General features: G+C 38.3%; 1 protein-coding gene across 1 annotated transcript in view; it reads right to left on the minus strand.

The window, feature by feature from the left end:
• The window catches only part of LOC133844151 (frizzled), a 114397-nt gene that overhangs the window by 69679 nt on the left and 26153 nt on the right, over positions 1 to 18565 (minus strand). Inside the window, exon 2 of the mRNA XM_062278007.1 lies at positions 4446 to 4565. Within this exon, the coding sequence (XP_062133991.1) occupies positions 4446 to 4565 (120 nt within the window). The remainder of the gene's footprint in view (positions 1 to 4445; positions 4566 to 18565) is intronic.

Below are 18565 nucleotides of genomic sequence, written 5' to 3' on the forward strand. Positions count from 1 at the left end.
TTGTTTGTTGATTCTTGTGCAACTATCGCTGACTGCTTTGGTCCTGTTGCAGTTGTTGTTACTTTTGTCATCATGACACGGCATATTTGCTCACATCCAGAGATGACAGACTGTCTCTCAGTCTGTCTGTCCGTCTGTCGTGTCAACATGCGCCTCACTGAGCTTCTGTTTCAGCAGGTTTCGTAATTAAGAAAAGTCATCAAAGTCAACAACGTGCTGACTGACTGACTGACTGCCACCTGCTTCCCTTCCGCCCCCTCGCTTCGCTTATTTGTTGTCAACATTATAGCAGCAGAGGCTTCTCCCGTATGTCACACTATTCCAACCCATTGAGAGGCCATTACAGCCCAAGTCATTTTCTTTTCGCTTTCATTCTAAAACAAATGTCATGTCAGATGTCTCTCGTCTCTCGTCTCATTCTCATTCTCGTTCTCATCACATTCACATTCTCATCTAATGCGTTTAATGAAAAAGGTGTTGATTGTTGACAGTTGTCTCTCTTTCTCGCAGTCTCTAGGCGATGACTTTAGCTCAGATTCCACGACACATCAACCGGATGGTAAAGTTTACAGACTCTCGCAATATTGCCGAGAATTCGTAAATTTGTTTGGTTTTTAGTTTGACTTGTGTTGTGCAAAATTGAAATAAATGCGTCTTGGCTCACACCTGCAACTTTATTATTTTCGAGTTGTACAAAACTTTCCTCATGTCCTCTAGGGTTTCACTTTAATCTTGCACACAAAACCAAGATAATTAAAGCAAAACTCGACCTTCAAATGAGAATTGGGTCATTGCAAAATATGAAGTGGAGCGAACACAAAGCAAAATGAAATTCTAGTTTCCTTTTTTTTTTTAGCTGGTCAATATTTGCCATAACGCTTTTCACTGCAGTTTTCTAATGCACTCGACTGACATTTTCTCTCAAATATTTCCTTTATTGATACTGCTGCTCATTGTCAATTCAGTTGCTGTTTGCTTTCGAGTATATGAGCGCATAAAAAGCAGCTTATTAAAAGCATCAAACAGCATCCATATGCGAGAGCGCCATAAAATAGTTTTATTTGTTGAAATAGATGGCGAAGATACTCTAAATTTATGCAATGAATATCGCGAACAACAATCACTTTGATATTACGATTTGATTGCGATATTCGAAAGACTTTGCAATGAAATTTTATGTACAATTTATCTACTGAACGTGTTCAATTACAAATTTAAAACATTAAGCAAACTTTAAAGGACAAAAATCAATTAACGAATCTCAAATTAAAATTCAAAAAGCTATAATTTTAACGCAACCAAATTCATATTTAATGCAATTAAAATTAGCTCAGAACTTTTGACTAAAAATGTGTTTCAGTAATATTTAATTGAATTTAATTCAATCAGCATTTATTTTGGTCGTTTTTGAACTTTCCTTGGCATGTTAATTTCATGAGCTTATAAAAGGCTTTGCCACATTAATTTGGCACACACATTAATATGGTTTTATTTCGGACTTTTGTGGGCTATCATTAGCTCCCGCTTGTTGCACAACAAAATTATTTAATATATACGAGTGAGTATGAAGTATGGCTGCGGATATCATTTGAATTTCATGATAAAAGTTGCGTTGCATTTTAACAATGGAGCACACAACAACAACAACAGAAAAATAAATGAAGAGCATACAAAACAATTCCATCAGCTTGAATGCTGAGAATGGAAATGAATATGTCAAGGGGATGGATGGGGAGAGTGGAGAGCGGGGATGGGAGGTTGGTGACCCACTGCAACAATAAAAATAATAACAACAAAATCTGAATAAGTTGCGAGCGAGGGAGAAAGTGAAAGTAGAAACAGCAACGGCAGCAGTTGAATGCTTGCAAAATGCAAAATGAACACTCTGAAACATAATCATAATCATAAAAAATATTCAAGTAGAGAATGCATGAAATGACTGGGGGGAAAAGAAATAATAATTTGCGCACATTTTTTGCACTGATATACGCACTGCCATGCCCACTTACAGACACTGTAGCTGTATCTGTTTCTGGCTCTGACAATGGGGCGACAAATTACATGCAAGGCCAAATTTATCACAAGCGAAAACAAGTAAGAAGGCGAGGAAGGCAGAAATTGATGGACTACCGAATACCCTGCAACACCTTTAAAATATACTGACAACAACTTGCTATAGATCTGCACAACTTTAGCATACTCTGTTTACAAATTTTACGACCACAGGGTATTTAAGAACTTGGGAGTAAAAAACAAAGAAGCCGACAGCAGAAAGAACTATGCAAAACATGTCGCACTGAAAGTGACAATGTTCCCTTCTTCATTCTCTCTCTCTCTCTCTCTCCCCTCGCTCGCATTCTCCATGCACATATGTGATGAATGTAGCTCAACTTTATGACGTTCCCATCCGAAACTCAGCCCCAGCTTCATCTCAAATGTTACAAACACTCGCATAGAAAGAGAGGAAGAGAGATCAACAGCAGGCAAATTGTGTTGTTGGCCAAAAAATATTTGATAGATGTGTTCGTTGGGCCGTCCTGATGATTGCACAAGTGCCTTGCGAATTACGAGGCAAGTTTAAGACTGCCTCAGATGCAAATTGAATACCCTGTGGGTAATTTAGGAAGAACGTCGCTTGCTTCGTAAAAAAATTTGAAATTTTGAATATAAAAAGTCTTACAAATACAAATAGGATTCGGAATATGAGAAGATTTACAGCGATAGATATTATGCGGACTGAAGTTTTTATAAATACTTTTGACACCTAAAAATGTATTATATTATTTAGCTTTTCTTTAATAATGAATCGTTTAAGTAGAAAAAGAACTCGGAATTTTCTATTAAAAATCTAAGCTCACATGAAAAATTGAAATATTTTTTATAAGAAGGGTCTTAAAAAAATGTTTTTAAATATAATATACAAACTAATTAATAACTTGAAAGCAAGTCTTGAGGACTGAAAATGCAATTTCTCATATATTACTTGCTTGGAAAATAAGTAACTTATATAAGTGAATTAAATACTTTGTAAACAAGTTTTGAAGACTAAAGATGAAATTTCTTAATTTAGTTACTTAGAAATTTGACAATAGTTAACTATTGGAAGCAACAATTCTTTAACAAAACTATGTCAACTAATTCGTATTCTCCTCAGTCATATAAATAATTTTATAATCTCAGTAGATGTAAATTTAAAATCTTACTACAGGCTACCTTTTGGTCTTTCATTCATTTCTTCTCGCTTTTCTCTGTTGATTACGATGCTTACCAGGTTATAGACTTCCGTTCCCTTGACTAAATTGTTTTTTTATTCAAATTTATTTTAGCTTTGGGTCTAGTTTTTTGTACAATGTACATCATCCATGCAACTTGATGGATTTGTTAAGGTCGAATTTATGTCAAGACACAGTATCAAGGATAAGATACTCGTAGTAGCAAAAAGGTAACAAATTTTTGGGCTGAGGTTTTAATAAACAGAAGAAAAAAAATAAAGCTGAGAGAAAGCAAAGAAATTTGCATATGCTCAGGCCAAAAGGATGGTTTTGTCGAATGAATAAATGGTTATTGATTCGTGAATGATGAATAATGCGTATGGGAATGCAAGCAATTTGGGTTAGTTAATGGTTGGATATTTGTGAATAATAAATGATTAAAGGGTATAAACTTAGTCGGTATGGAAATGAGTTCAGTTCAAGGAATTTGACATTCAATTTATCTAAGTTAAAGTCAAGAGATGTGCAATATTTAAAGTTTGGCTTTGTTCTCAACGCGCAATCAGCTTTTCTATATATGTTAAGTTTGCCAGAAGGCAACTACTACACGCTCCACCAGATGAATGGACAGCTGGCAAGGACAGAAATCCCTACAACACCTGCCCCAAACACAAACAACGCCGCAGGGCGACCAACGTAAGTGCTGAGAAGATGTCAGACAGAAGTTATTCAAGTGAAACGAGGCGTGATGAAGGGGGCGAGGGTTGCCGCATATGTTTTGCCAAGTTTATTGAAAAATATGCGCTGACAGGTAATATGTCAATGCGTGGGATTTGCCAAAGTGGCAGCATCATAATAGAGACTCGCTGCATGAAGAGCAGCAGCAGGAGGAAGAACAGCAGCAGCAGCAGCAGGATATCTACTTGTCTGAGGATATGCAAAGGTTGTTTGCGCTTCCTCCCTCGAGCCATGTTTTTAAGCCAAAGGAAAATATGGCAGCACTCAGGATGAAACCTTGCCACGAGCTTAGCGCAATGGGGATAAGGAGAAGGGAGGAGGAAGAGTTCTGTGAATAGCTTGGGAATGCGGTTCGTGTTGAGTGTGAAGACTGCAGTTCTGTCTTTTCATGATTTATTGCCATCAAATTGAAAATTGAGTGGCTGACATTACGCCACACACAGAAGAAGAAAGCGCGCATTAATATTGAGTATGGGAAAATGGTTTTCTACTTACCGTAAAGAGACAACTGGCCACACAGACAGCCGCCCAGGAGCCAACCCAATAACGGAGAACGGTGCGTTCCCGTTCCGGAAAGAACATCGCATGACACGGAGCACCGCAATCGTGTAGATCCTGAAATGAACAACAACAACAAGATGAGATGATGAAAATTCAATTGAATGGAAATCGTTAATGAAAATCACAGTCAAAAGGGGAAATGAGTAAAAGCAAAACGGAAATTAATTTGCTTTGGTGCGTAATTAATTAGGCTCACAATAAAGCAAGCCAGGAAATTTTCCTCTTAGCTTAACCCTTGGAGAGCGAGAAAGAAGCAGAGAGTCAAAGAACCTTTTTTATGGGCATCATTTAATTATATTAAGCCGCTTGACATTGCTGCTATTTAATCATATAATATGCATAATATGAAATATTTATTGCATTGGAAAATGAACAAAAAATAATTGCTTCAATTACGCATAATAATTGACCTAAAGCAAAGCTAAACACAGCAAAAAAATCTAATTAGAAATTGTTTATAGCTGGCTGGATTAGGCTAAGCGCAAACACAAACTGCATAATTATGTATTTATGCCAAACAAATATTATTTATTTCATTTGATTCATTGACAGCTGTTTTGCAACATGTGCCACAACTTTCGAGTTGAGCGTCAAAAATCTGTGTCCAACATCAATTGTTGCTTCATTTTTTTTGCGCTCCACTTCATTCAAATTTCGAATTTGCATTTTTCTTTTCAGTTTGCCGTTCCCCGACCACAAACTGCAGGCAATTTTAAGGCTCTCTCCCCATACTTATTTTACCACAAATACTCAAAAGTTCTTTCTCATACCCTGCAGCTATTGGTCGGGAGTGGCAGCTGTTGTGAGTTGACTTGTAACAGCTGTGAATTTGGGAGTTTAAAGAGTTCACATTACTTTTATTAAAGTATTCATATGTATTATTTAATTTTTAATTAAATTAAACTGATCTGTAGGTAGTTGATCAACAATTTAATCAAAAGACATGGCATGAGGAATCATTTGCGACAGCTCGACTAACTGAGCTGGGAACGAAAGTACTCAAAGTTAGATAAAAACGTTATAGAAATTTCGATAGATTACAGAATTTTGTAGCCAAAATCTATACTGTTTGATCTTGTGTTCAGAATTTAGCATTTTTCAGATAAATATTCTTAGTTTTAAGAATCTTTAAGTGGTGTTATGTTAAGAATACCATTTTAAAATGAATGTTCTCGAATGTTCTTTAGGAACTGGTGTTATTTTCGGTGCATAAATATAAAATACAATGAAATATTTTTTAACACAAATTTATTATAAATTATAAATTATATTGTATTTGTACTTTACAATAGGCTTTTTTGTTATTTATCTGTCTAGCGAATGTTTCATAGTATATTTATTTATATAAAATTTTCATAACTACCTCTTTATACTAATAATAAAGATACATAGATATATTTTATAAATGTCATTACGATTGATATGAAACATTCAATCAAATGTTTGGTTTCGGCAAATGTAATGGAAACACTTTAACATCTCTGATTTATTCAGTTTAATAATCTGAAAATGCTTTCTCTATACTTTGTATAGGGTATACTCTAGTCAAGCAACTTTGATTTTCCCGCTTCTTATGTTCTTGCATGTGCCGCAAATATGCGTAAATACTCATATTGCCAAGTCCTGCTGCTTATTCAGCCCCTCTATTCGACTCGACTCGGCTCGGCTGCTGGCTTGGCTGCTTATCATTAACATCATTATATGAAATTTGTAGCCGCCGTTCATGTTGTTGTTTTTTTTTTTTTTTATTTTCGGGGCCCGCAACTCGCGCCAGATAAAACGCGTTAAAGGCGACGACGTCGACAGCTTCTCTTTCCTGCTTTGCTCAATTCTCGCCCCCCAATTTAAAGCTGGTAGAAAAGAAGGAAAAAAATGTAATTTGCGCCGCTAACCTAACGATGATTGCCCCAAGTGAAGAGACAGCGGCAGCAACATCGACAACAGCATCAGGATCAGGATCAGCAGTAGCGGGCAACGGGCAGCGAGGGTCGAGGGAAACGCATTTTAAATTTTTAATGGGAATTTCAAATAATGCGCAGGCCGAGCCCGTTAAATTTTGGGGTTGCTCTTTGACAGGGCGACTCCGCCTTTCCATTGCCTTCCCATTTGAAGCTTAGTTTGAGTCAGACAGAGGTTGGTCTCATCCACAAGAACTTCCTTCCCTCTTTCCTCCTTTCCTCGTCTGCTCAGCTGCATGTGAAATGAGTTCAAAGTCAGTTGAATGGAGTCGAGTCGAGTTGCGTTTGTTGCAAAGAGAGCTGCGTGAGGCAAACATTTGCAGATGTGTCGAGAGATCTGCATCAGATGCAGATACATTTCCGAAATTTCGTATTCACAGTTGTGTGCTGCAGAGTCAAGAATTTTTGCGCAGTTTGTTTGTTTTGCCTTTCACTCTATCTGTCTGATGTCCATGTGTGTGCGTTCTATCTAAAATTCAAATCTCTTGTGGTTTACACACTGCCTCCAGACCGAGTTGCAACCAATTTGCGGGGCTGTTGCGAGTTAGAAAGGGGAGAGGTGCGTGGCAAAGTTCAAGGTTGCAGTCGACAGTCCTAAAAATAAACCGAATTGTATGCGTAATAACATCAAATTGCATTCATGCTAGGGTTGCCACTTAAAGTTGCACCACAGCGGAATATTTAATGGAGTCTGTCCTTCTCCCTTCCTCTCTCTCTCTCTCTCTTTCTCTGTGCAAACAGAGACGCCTCTTCTATGGCCAATTACAGCACTAGACTGAGCCGCAGGGATGACTAGGAGAAAGAGGACTGACTCTTGATGCGGCTGGCAACAGTTAGAACAAAAGCCCAAAAGACAACGTTGCCCAGAGGAGTTGCGACAACAACAACAGCAACGGCAACACAAACTGACCACAACAAAAGGCCCTGAGACTTGCACATTGCATTGTTAGGCCTCCGCCTTTAACTCCCTCCCTCTATCCCTCCATCCCTTTGTCTGTACTGGGAGTGAGCGAGCCATTGTTTTCGATTTTTATGAGGCATGTATAAATAATTGCGCCCAAAGGCCGCCGACATAAGTTTTCATGCCGGCCGCGTGGACGAACAACGTCTCGAACAACAACAACAACAACTAAAAACGCCAAGCGACTAAACTGGCATCCACTTCCCGTTTGCCACGCCCATGCCCTTGCGCCCTGGCGTCGACCAGGCCAACAACGACTACAGCCAGCAAAATGTATTTCATTTTTGCTGCTGGCTACGAAATAAAATACAAAAAATGGCTGCAAGTCTGAGCAGCATTTAAGGAGTTTTTAATTTATTATAAATAAATTTTATGCCCAGGCAAAAAAAAGGAAGAAGAGAGAAGCGAGGTGAAGAGCTGACTTCTAGTTGGAATATTGGTGGGCGTGTTGATGATGGTTGGGCAGACTGCAAATTATTATAAGTAAAGTCTGAAAAAATCAACGATGTTGCACAGTGCAACAAGATGTTGAAAAGATTAGCCAAGAGTTCAACTCTCTTTTCATTAACGTATTTGTATTCCTGTTGTTCTTCGCTCTGTCAATTAACAAACTATAAAAAAGTTTTTTGTTTTCGGGTTAAGCTTTTATTGTTGTGCGAGCAAAACGTGCGACAGTTAGCCCCAAAAAGTGTTGACAGTTTTAATCGACGCACGAACGTTATGTGCAGCAATTAAGATAAAATATCTGTTTGTCTTCATTTTCAGACAATGCGACCATCAAAAATTTCATTCTGAGAAAGCTATCAAATGAGAGAGCAAAACAAAGTTATGGCGAAAGTTTTAGACCGAAAAAAAAGAACAGTGCAATGAGTTCGACTTTAGCTACAGATTCGTCAGCCATATATATATATAACATATATATAGTATAGAGACAACCCTCGTGTTAATGATGGCATGTGGGTGTATTCTGCGTGTATGTGTGTGTGTGTCTTTTTTTGGGGGTGTTGCTGACGCTGTTAAAGTCAAAATATATACAGAGAGCAAGAGATGCAGAGAGATAGACGAGACAAACATGGAAAGCACCCATGTTTTTTGGGCCCAATGCCAGATGCTATTCGATTGTCCTAAGGGTGGATTTTCAGGCAGTCAGAAGGCAGCAGGATGTATGCCGGAGACAGGCAAAGGCAGGAGACAGCGTCAGGCTCGTCTCTCTCGACTGGCATCATTGTCTGGCTTTGTGTTTTGTGTCTCGCTGTCTGGCATGTCCTTGGGGAGACAGAGACGCAGACAGAAACGTCGCACTTGAAACAACCGGCAAGGACAACGGCATCAACGGAAACAGCTCGTGCTGACAACAAAACATGCATTCGAGCATTGAATACAATTTTCGAAAAATTGAAATCCAATAACTGAAACCGGAACGAAGCACGAAGCGAAGCTCTCAACACGAAGCTCAACAACTAGCCGAAGACGCTGGCAATTTAATGCCCCGGAAGTGGTAACACCAGCAGCAGCAGGATATGCAGGATATGCAGGAATCACAGCAGGCATCACACAAAACGGGTTCACCGCAAAACACAAACCAGCAAAAAAAAATAAACATCAACAACGGTAAAGAAATCAAAAAATGCCCATAATTTATTAATGTTATCGGTTTTGGGTCGCGAACCTCTTGCAAAGCTCAAAAGATAAAGTCAAGGGCCGCACAAATTACACATGTCGACACTTTATTAAGGACACTCGCAGTCGCGTCAAAACCGAACCGAACTGAGAGCCAAGGATTGCCAAATAACGTTCGATATCAAAAAACATTTGGTTTTTGCGGTCCCGCAACGAGCTGATCCCGAATCCAACACCGACGGCTATAAAATGTCGACCCGTCCATATGTTTTCTGCACAAAACTGAAATGGGAGGTGCCATCAAAAAACCAAAAAAAAAAGATGTGATTGAACTACAATTTCAGACTGATCGATGCAAAGAAACTCTGTAAAAAGCAAACAGTTTAAGCAATTTATAAAATACAACCAACCAGGGTGTAAAATATAATAATAATATTTGGAAAATATAAATGAGTGTAGAAATTCAGCTTCCAAAAATTTATAAAATCAATTGAATAAAAAAATTGAAACAAAAAACATTTATAGTCAATCGTTTTTTTTTTAAATGATACTCTAATAGGAGACTGAAATCATTAAAAGTTTAATTGAAAAGTTATATAATAATAATTCTTTTTAAGTTTTATTAACTTAATCAAAGAACAATGACAATATTATCAAGGACTTGGTCAACAAAGCAATGGTAATTCTTTTGGGTAATTGTCTATCTACATAAAACACATATTATTCGCTCTCACAAACCTAAAACACCTTTCTCTTTAAAGAGAACAGGGTATAAAAAAGGCAACACTTTGGCGCGCGATGTTCGTCCACTGTTTTTTGTTTTCTCGTTGCTGCTTTTTGTTTTATTCTTTCGCTCAGTCAGAAGTTGGCAGCCTCATCCGTTGGCTGGGCTGTTGCTTAACCCTTTCATGGCCAAATTGTTGAGGCTACATACAAATTATGCCCACAGCGATGAGGAGCGAAAAATATAAAAAACAAAACGTGTAAAAGGAATGCCAAAAAGAGTGCGAGAAACAGTGAGGAAAGAGAAGTGAAGTTAGGCTTGGGTTGGTCATGTAAATGTAAATGCTTCGGGTGATACGGCAAGTGGAATGTGGCAGAGAGAGAAAGAGACAGAGAGGGGAACCTGCAACACTCTGCTGTGGCACACATCGTATAATTTTAATGGAAATTTATAATGAGAGACGGTTTAAAATTTATGTAGCCAAAGGTGACACAGCACGCAAATTAAGCTTGATGGGCAGATGTGCAGATTGGGTTGATTTTAGGGTCCGTTCCAAGCCCAAAACTGTTGTTGCTGTTGTTGTTGTTATTGTTGTGGGCCGCAGGCTGTGTGAATGTTGTCGGATCGTTGTTAAGGAAACGCAAAAGGTGTTGTCAAAGGACGCACACGGAATTTATGCACATTTCAGCACAAATTCAACTCTTTTTTTATGTGGATATGTATGAATGTTGATGAGATGAGCAAGTAATTAGTTATTGAAATTAACAAAAACCGTTGAATATGAATTAGGTTGATGAATTGCTCATTTTTTAAAATGCTGAAAAATTGAAATTTTATTTATGTGAATATGATGTGTGATTATGATAAGTAAGCAGCTGCTTTCATGCAAAACTTTAGCCAACTTGGCAGCCTCTTAACTTGTTATCTTAACTTATCTGTCTGAAACTCCGTCTTAGTCGCATTCTTGGTCTTTGTCTCGTCTGCACTCTTGGCTCAAATCTCAGCTAATGCCGAGCTAAATGCTAACAACTTAAAACCAACTTAAAAGCAACTTAAAGACCTTTACTTACACACCATATCCAGTATTCCATATAGCAAATGCTCCCCAACTTGTCTTGCCCTAAAGACGTTGGCAAATATTTATCGGATCGCTTAGCATGCGACGCACGTACGCAGCGGGTGAATGGCGGGCAGAAGAAGCATGTGGCATGCAGCAAAGAGAGAGAAATAGATATAGGCAGCGAGTGAGAGGGAGACAACGTGACGTTGACACACTCTATGGCCATGGCCACTTTGGAGTTGGTCAGAGTCACGCAGCTGACGCACAGCAACATGATAACCCACATAAACTAACTCAGCGCCCAAACCAATCAACCAGAAACAGGCTTTGGCCCCGAACATTAACCCAAAACAAATTAAACAATTTGCTGTCGCTTGTGCTCGCACTCTAACTGTAAATGGCTGGCCATATGTTGCTAGCGTTTGCATGTTGCTAAACATCAATATGTTGCTAGACTTTGTTGCTGCCCAATTCAGCAGTGCAAAAGTTGCAGGTGCAGCAATGGTTTCCCATCTCTTTCCCGTCTTCTTCTCCTTCTTCTTCTTCTTCTTCTTGCCAGCAGTCAAACCTGTAGCTGAAGAGCCTTCTGGTCTCTGGTCTCTGGTCTGTGGCACGTTTCGCTGTCTGCAACGCTGACATTGACGCTGCCAGCGCCAGCAATTTTCAATTTGACATTTTGGCAGCTCTCTTTATCTCTCTCCCTTTCCCTCTCTCTCTCTACTGCCACTATTGCCATCTTCCTCTGCATCTTTTCTAATTGCATTACTGGCTGCATGCAGGTCGTGCCTTTTGGAGTTGAACTCTGGACACGCTTCGCTTAGCTGCAACTTGTGCATAATTTGACATATTAATTATTAGTTGCTTGTCAAAATGACAACACAAATATCTATCCCCCTCTCTTTCTTCTATCCATCTCTTCTTTCTCTTTCTATTGTTTTGTGCCACATGCTGCTACTAAACTGTTTCGCTTGCCACATGTAGCGAACGTACAACTCACACAGTTGGTGGCACTTTCTTTCAATTTCTGATTCTATTTTAATGCCTCCGACTTTCTGCTCAAGACATTTACGTCAACTTTTCACCCATTTTCATTCCTTTTGTCTAGGTTTTTTTTGTTGTTATTCTCCTTCTCCTTCATTTATCCGCTCGATTCTTGCTCGCTGCTGCTGCGGCGTCTAAGAGGCGCATAATTTAATAAATTTATGAAATGTAATAGACAGAAACGTGTTCGGTGGCCACAAATTTGTGGTGGGTCTTGAAATTTATATGCCAGCCAAGAGATACAGCTAAACTTCGACTACGACTTCAAGTTGATGTTGAAGTTGAAGTTGCAGCCGATGCTGTTACTGAGGCTGAAACTGACGCTGAGTGGGCGTGTCAGTTATGTTGCAGCTGAGCTTGTCGGAGCATGAAAATGATTATACTTAAGCTGCAGCAACAACAAAACAACAAATGCAACTCTTAAAGACCTCTAAACTAAAGCGAGAGTAACAAAGTTGCTGTTGCACAATCTCTTAGAAATCTATTTATAATCTCAAGCAACTGAATTAATTTAGTTAACGCTGTGACTTAATTTTGTAATAATTAAAAGATTTTATTAAAATACTGCTTGTCTTCATATTTATTGAATTCGTTTAGTACATTTTCCTCAGTATTTTTAAGCTTTCTCTTAAATTTCTTTACGTTTACAATGTTTTATATATTAAGAATCTTTGATAAATCTATTCATAATCGAGTGGAGTTGAATAAGTCATTAAATGTGGTAACAGATTTTTTAATAATTTATAACAAATTTCATGATAATTCTGCTAATCCTAATACTTATTACACTTCTTCTCCAGTGTGTTTAAGCTTAACTTCTAGTATTCGAATTTATTCAATCTCTTCACGTCTTCAATTTGACTACTGAATTGATCCTTAAGTGCAATGTCTTACATTTTAAAAATATTAAATATTCTTCAGCTTCATTTCTTATTATCTTCACTTTTTTAATCTCTATCCTATCAATGATCTGTGTTGGCTTTGGCTTGTCTCGTGTTTGTAAATAAATCGGACTTATTCGAGCGTGTCTTAAGATGTGCTTGAACAGCAAATACTTAATTTCCGTCATTAAGCATACATCACGTTACAGTCATTAGGCTTTGTCAAAAGATCTGTTCCAAGCTGAAAACGGTATCCACGATTCAACAGTGTCGCCAGCATCGAATCGACTAACAAGCAAACGGTCCACTTTAAAGTCCCTCACTCGACAACAACAAGCAGGCAGGCAACCAGGCAACTAGCAACCATGCAACATGGGGCACGAAATATTACAACAATTTGCATGGCAGTGAAGCCTGTTAGTGTTACAATTTTGTGCTGTCGGGTGGATGTGCAAAAAGATGCAGATACGCCACGAGAGGCTAAGCTCAGGACTAACGGCATTAGAGACAGACAGAGAGAGAGAGAAGTGTGCAGCATCTGAGAATCGCAGAACGGCAGCACTCTTGGAGGCGAGTGGCATCTCGCCAGAAAGCTGCATCGATGGGCAATGGCAATGGCGATGGCGATGGGATGCCAGCGATCCGGCGATGTTTGCCATGCCAAACAGTTAGGCTGCGAGGCAGGCGTCTCTTTGCATCGAATCGGCATCACATCGCATCGCATCGCGGGCCGGTTTCTTGTGCTGCCTCCACCAATAATAATTACAGAACAACAACAACAAGTTATGGCAGGTGGCTTGTAGCTGGTGGCAAGATGCCGAAGCCGAGGCTGAGGATGAGGATGAGTACGAGGCAAAGACAAAAGCACAAGACGCCGACGACGTTGTTGCAAGATGAGGAAGACTCTTTTCTGTTTTTCGTTGTCTTGGCCAAAAGTGCGGCAAGCAAAAGTGAACAAAAAAAAACCAAAAACAAAACATGGCTTTAGTCTTTGCTCTTCTTTTCTCTTGTCGTTTTCTTTCTATTGCGCCGATATAAAATGCGGCTGGAAATTATATATCATTTGAATAATAACGCATCAAATTACGTAAAAATGCCATATAATCGATCTGCAGACGGCGACAGCGCTGAGCGAATTTGTTAGGGACTGCAGTGAAGCAAGTTCACAATGATTGATGTAATTTGAAGTCTTGCTTCAACGTCTTTTGTCAATTGAGGGAAAACGCAGCTTTATTGAGAAATGTTGCAAATAGTTTGTAGGTAACAAAAATTGCAATTAATGAAACTTATGAAATATAAAAGTTGCTTTAAATCGCTTTCTTGAACTATTAAAATGTTCATATAGATTCATTAAAAAGTACTTGATTGTAAAACAAAGAAAACAATTTAAGAAATAAGTTGAAATAAATGAGGCAGTAAATTAAAATATTAACACCATTCATTAAAGATTTAATGTAACTTATATTTCAAATGCATTTACCCAAACAAATTTTGCATCTAAATTATATAAGATTATCCGAAATCAATTTAAATATTTAAATACCACTACTAGTTCTTAATACAACGAATATAAGTTATTGACATAAAAGACACTTTTAAGGAAACTTTCTTTTATGTCTAAGTAATTCAATTTTGCAAATTTTGTAATATGAAAATATAGAAAAAATGCTCCATTTTAATGCCGGCCATCTTTTCAATTGGATGCGAAAAGTCCTTTTAGTTGGCAAGTCACGTAAAGACTGCAAATTGTAATTTTGATGCAAGACCTGCTTCGATGAGTACTCAGGCAGTCATTCATTTAGCCTGGGAAACAACACTCGAACTTTCTGCTGCATGTGCAACTGGCAACTGGCATCTAGCATGTGGCATGTGGAACACACTCTATCTACTACATATGTGAAACACTCGCCACTTGCCACTTCATTGGCTGACATCGATGCCATTGAATCACACTTCAGTTCAATTCCCCTTCTCCCATTTCCCTCCTTCAATGTGATGCGCCCCTTTGGGGCTTGGGTTCCAGCCAGGTTTTGTATGCTGAGCTGAGCTGAGAGCTGAGAGCATGCCATTAACTAAAAGCCTACAACACTGCTCTTGATATCGGGACTGTGGCAAGAAAAAAGCATTTACTGAAAACTATTTGCAACAATTTTTCACAGTCGGCTGCCATAATTTTTCACACAGCGCAACAGATGCGATGCCACAGATCTGTTGCTCGATTTTTTTTGCAATATTTTTCAATTTTTTTTTTATACAATTTTGTTTTGCTTTTATTTTAACACTTTAAACGCTGACGTTTAGAGATGACCGCGAGAGGGAGAGATGGGAGTGAGGGAAAGCAGGGCGCAGCCCAACTGCATTTTCATTTCCATTTTTTTCGCTACAGTGCGAGTGGCGAGCGCTTTGTAATCAACAAGAGTCGAGAGTCGAGCTCCAGCTTCAGCTACAGCTACAACTACAGATACAGATGCATTTACTGATGCAACGCAGATACAGATACACCACAATTTATCTCACAGTTTGCAGTCTAAACAAAAATGACTGCGAGTACGGCTTTGGTCTGCTCTGCTCTGGTCGAGGGCCCCTAACTATAGCATAGGGAACTAACTATATATATATATATATACGCTGCGCTCAGCGGCGGCTCATCGGCTCATCTCCTGCAAACCCATTTGCCATGTCCGCATCCGCATTCGTTACCTCCTCACCGCACCTCCCTTTGTCCATCATCACCTTGGTTGTGCTGCGCTGAGCGGCGACAGCGATAAATGTTTTAGCATTTCAAACACAAACTACAAAACTCTGAAATATACAAATGATTTCGTATTTATTTCAGACAAGTTCCGAGTACCCAGAACCAGAGAGCCTAACGATGACAGCGACTCGCTGTTCAAATCCCATGGCTTTAGTTTGCTGGTCAATGCCACTCTGACTCTCCTCCACTCTGCTGCCCCTGTTTGGCATCTATTTTTCTCTCTGTCTGTCTGAGCTTAGGCCATGTAATTTAGTGCAAATTTCAACGAGGTTAAATGGCAATTTTGATGCGGGCCTGGACATGATCTACTACTTGTGCATTGACTTTAAAATCAGCATAGACTATTGCAATTGAAATGCACTCTCAAATGAAATAAGTAAGAAATCGACAATTGTGTGTGATCGACTATGTGAGATACCCACAAAACAGTTCGGTATTATTCTTCAAATATACCAAAAACTGTACTGAAAACAATGTTTGGTACATCGGAAAACTGTTGTATTTAAAATTTACCACATAATACAAAATATACCATAGCACTGTAGCAACTTTGATGCGGCCCAGAACATGATATACTAATTGTGCTTTGATTTTCAAATCTGTTTCAGTATATTGCAATTGAAATTCACTTTACAAATGAAGTCGAGTCCTGCTCGACTTTATAAGATACTTACAAAACACTGCAGTGTTATTCTTAAAATATACCAAGCTCATATAATCATATACTAAAATATACTGAAGACAAAATTTTATATTTTTTAAATACTATTTCATTTATAATATATCATACCGAAAAAATTCTGAAATATACTGAAATATATATTTAGTTCATCGATAGATACCATATAGTACAATTATATACCAATGCAACTAAGACCCGACTCCAGCGATATTGATGCGGGCCTGAACATGATCTACTACTTCTGTATTGACTTTAAAATTAGCACAGTGCAAATTAAATGCACTTTCTAATGGCAAAAAAAGGCTAGCAAAAAAGTTGAGTGAAAAGTTTTCAAAGCAAAAGCGATTTCTGCTTCACAAACCCCGACAAGCATAAAATAGTACATCGTTTTCATTCACTTTTTCCCTTTGATTTTAATTAACAGTTGCACATCACAGAGATCGAACCCATTAACAGCTTACTGTTTGAGCCATTACTCAGCTCAAATTGCTATGCAAATCTACAGCTCTACAATATATTAATTTACGTACTGTTGGAAATCGCAACACAAATATGCCAGATTAATGGCGCAAAAATTCTCGGCACTCGGCATTATTTTCACTCGTTTTATAAACAAACGCGTACAAAATGAAATGAATGTTGTGCGATACAAAAAAAGCCAAAACTCAGATAATGCCGCAACTTGTGCATTTACAATATTTACAATACTTGCCGCATTTATTTTCTTTTATTTATTATACACAAAATCGCGTATTTTTTGTGTTTTTGTATTTGTCTGCTGCCCGATAAGCAAAGAGCTCTGTGAGTTCTCTCGGTCTCTCGACAATCGCTCATTGAATTGGCAACACGATGGCGTGCGATTTCAACTTCAGTTCTTTACAGTTTGGGTCAGTTCGGTTCAATTCAGATCTGAGTTCTGTGTTCTGTTCTGTTTCTCTGTTCGGTGTTTCTTTTGTGTCGGTTGATAAATGATTTCAATATTTATAAAAGCGCTAAAGCTGCGGGGCATCAAATTGCGTCAAAAGCCTGTCAGTCTCATTAATTTTCAGCATGGAAAATGCGAATCGTTGTCGTCGTGGCAAAAATGGGAAAAAAACGCAGTAAAAGAAAAGAAAGAAAAACAAATTTAATACGCATTCAAATGGTTTGTGAGCTGCTTCAGCTGATATTCAATTGCTGGAAAATGCTGCTGTCAATGAAAAAACTATCTTTTCATAAAACCTTCGACAGTCCCGCATTCTTCTCCCGACCACTTCTGAAGTGGCTTGTGGGGGAGTTGGCCAGGTCAACAGTCTGTCTGTCTGTCTGTCTTTCTGTTTGTCTGTTTGGATGGTGATTCAGCAGTTGGCATTGAATTTATTATAAAGCAACATTTATCTCAGCTCTCATCAACAGCAGAGGGGGAGTAACCTTTTTAAAGGCTATTGCACGGGCGTGGTTTTAACTACAAAAACTGTGCGAATTCTGATAGATTGTTGTCTCGAATTGATGGCATGATAAAATAGACAAATAAAGTATGTGATTTCAAATAAAATGACATCACAGCTCAGACTAATTTCATAGATGTTGATTCAATAGATATTCAATTACTTACATTTTTTGTAAATATGAAAAAAAAATATATAATTTATTAACTATAAATTCGAAATTAAATGAATAATCGTTAAATTACTTTAAGTATTTAAATATGAAAAGAAATAAAATATTAATTCATATCTTCAAGAATACAAATTTTAAATTAAATAGATAATCAATTACGTAAAGGAAACATAAAATATTCAAAATATTTTCAATGATCTTTAAATTGAAAGCCTGATCAATTTGTTAAGGGCTTTACTAATGAAAACACTATTTTATATATTGAGATTAATATGATATCTTTCATTAAGGCCATTTGTTGGTCTTTCTCTTTCTATGGGCGCAACTTTAAGCCGTTTGTCAACAAGCATCGCATCGGGCCAAAAGAGTCATGCAGATAACTGTGCAAAAATTGCGTTGCCAGGCGCACCTCCAAATGTCGAGTACACAAGCGAGGAACAAAACGTGAAAAAATTCGTCAACAAGCAAAACAGAAACTGAAACGAAACTAACCGAATTTTAGGCACACTCACTAGCACCTCCCCTCGCCACCCTCTCTCCACCCCTCAATGCACCCACAACCACAGTCAAAATTTATGGGCAATGGCGAAAAACAACATCGCTTCACTTGAGCGTGAACAGTGAGCAGTGAACAGTGCCTGCCAAACGTACAGCAACAACAACAATAATAAGAGAAACGGGCAAACAATGAGAAACGGGAGCAGCATCATTGCCGATAGATACTAGATACTCCTCTGTAGTTCTGGGGATGAGATACAGTCACAGCGTATCCT

The sequence above is a fragment of the Drosophila sulfurigaster genome, chromosome 3, assembly GCF_023558435.1.
Source record: "Drosophila sulfurigaster albostrigata strain 15112-1811.04 chromosome 3, ASM2355843v2, whole genome shotgun sequence".
In the NCBI taxonomy this organism is placed as follows: domain Eukaryota; kingdom Metazoa; phylum Arthropoda; class Insecta; order Diptera; family Drosophilidae; genus Drosophila; species Drosophila sulfurigaster.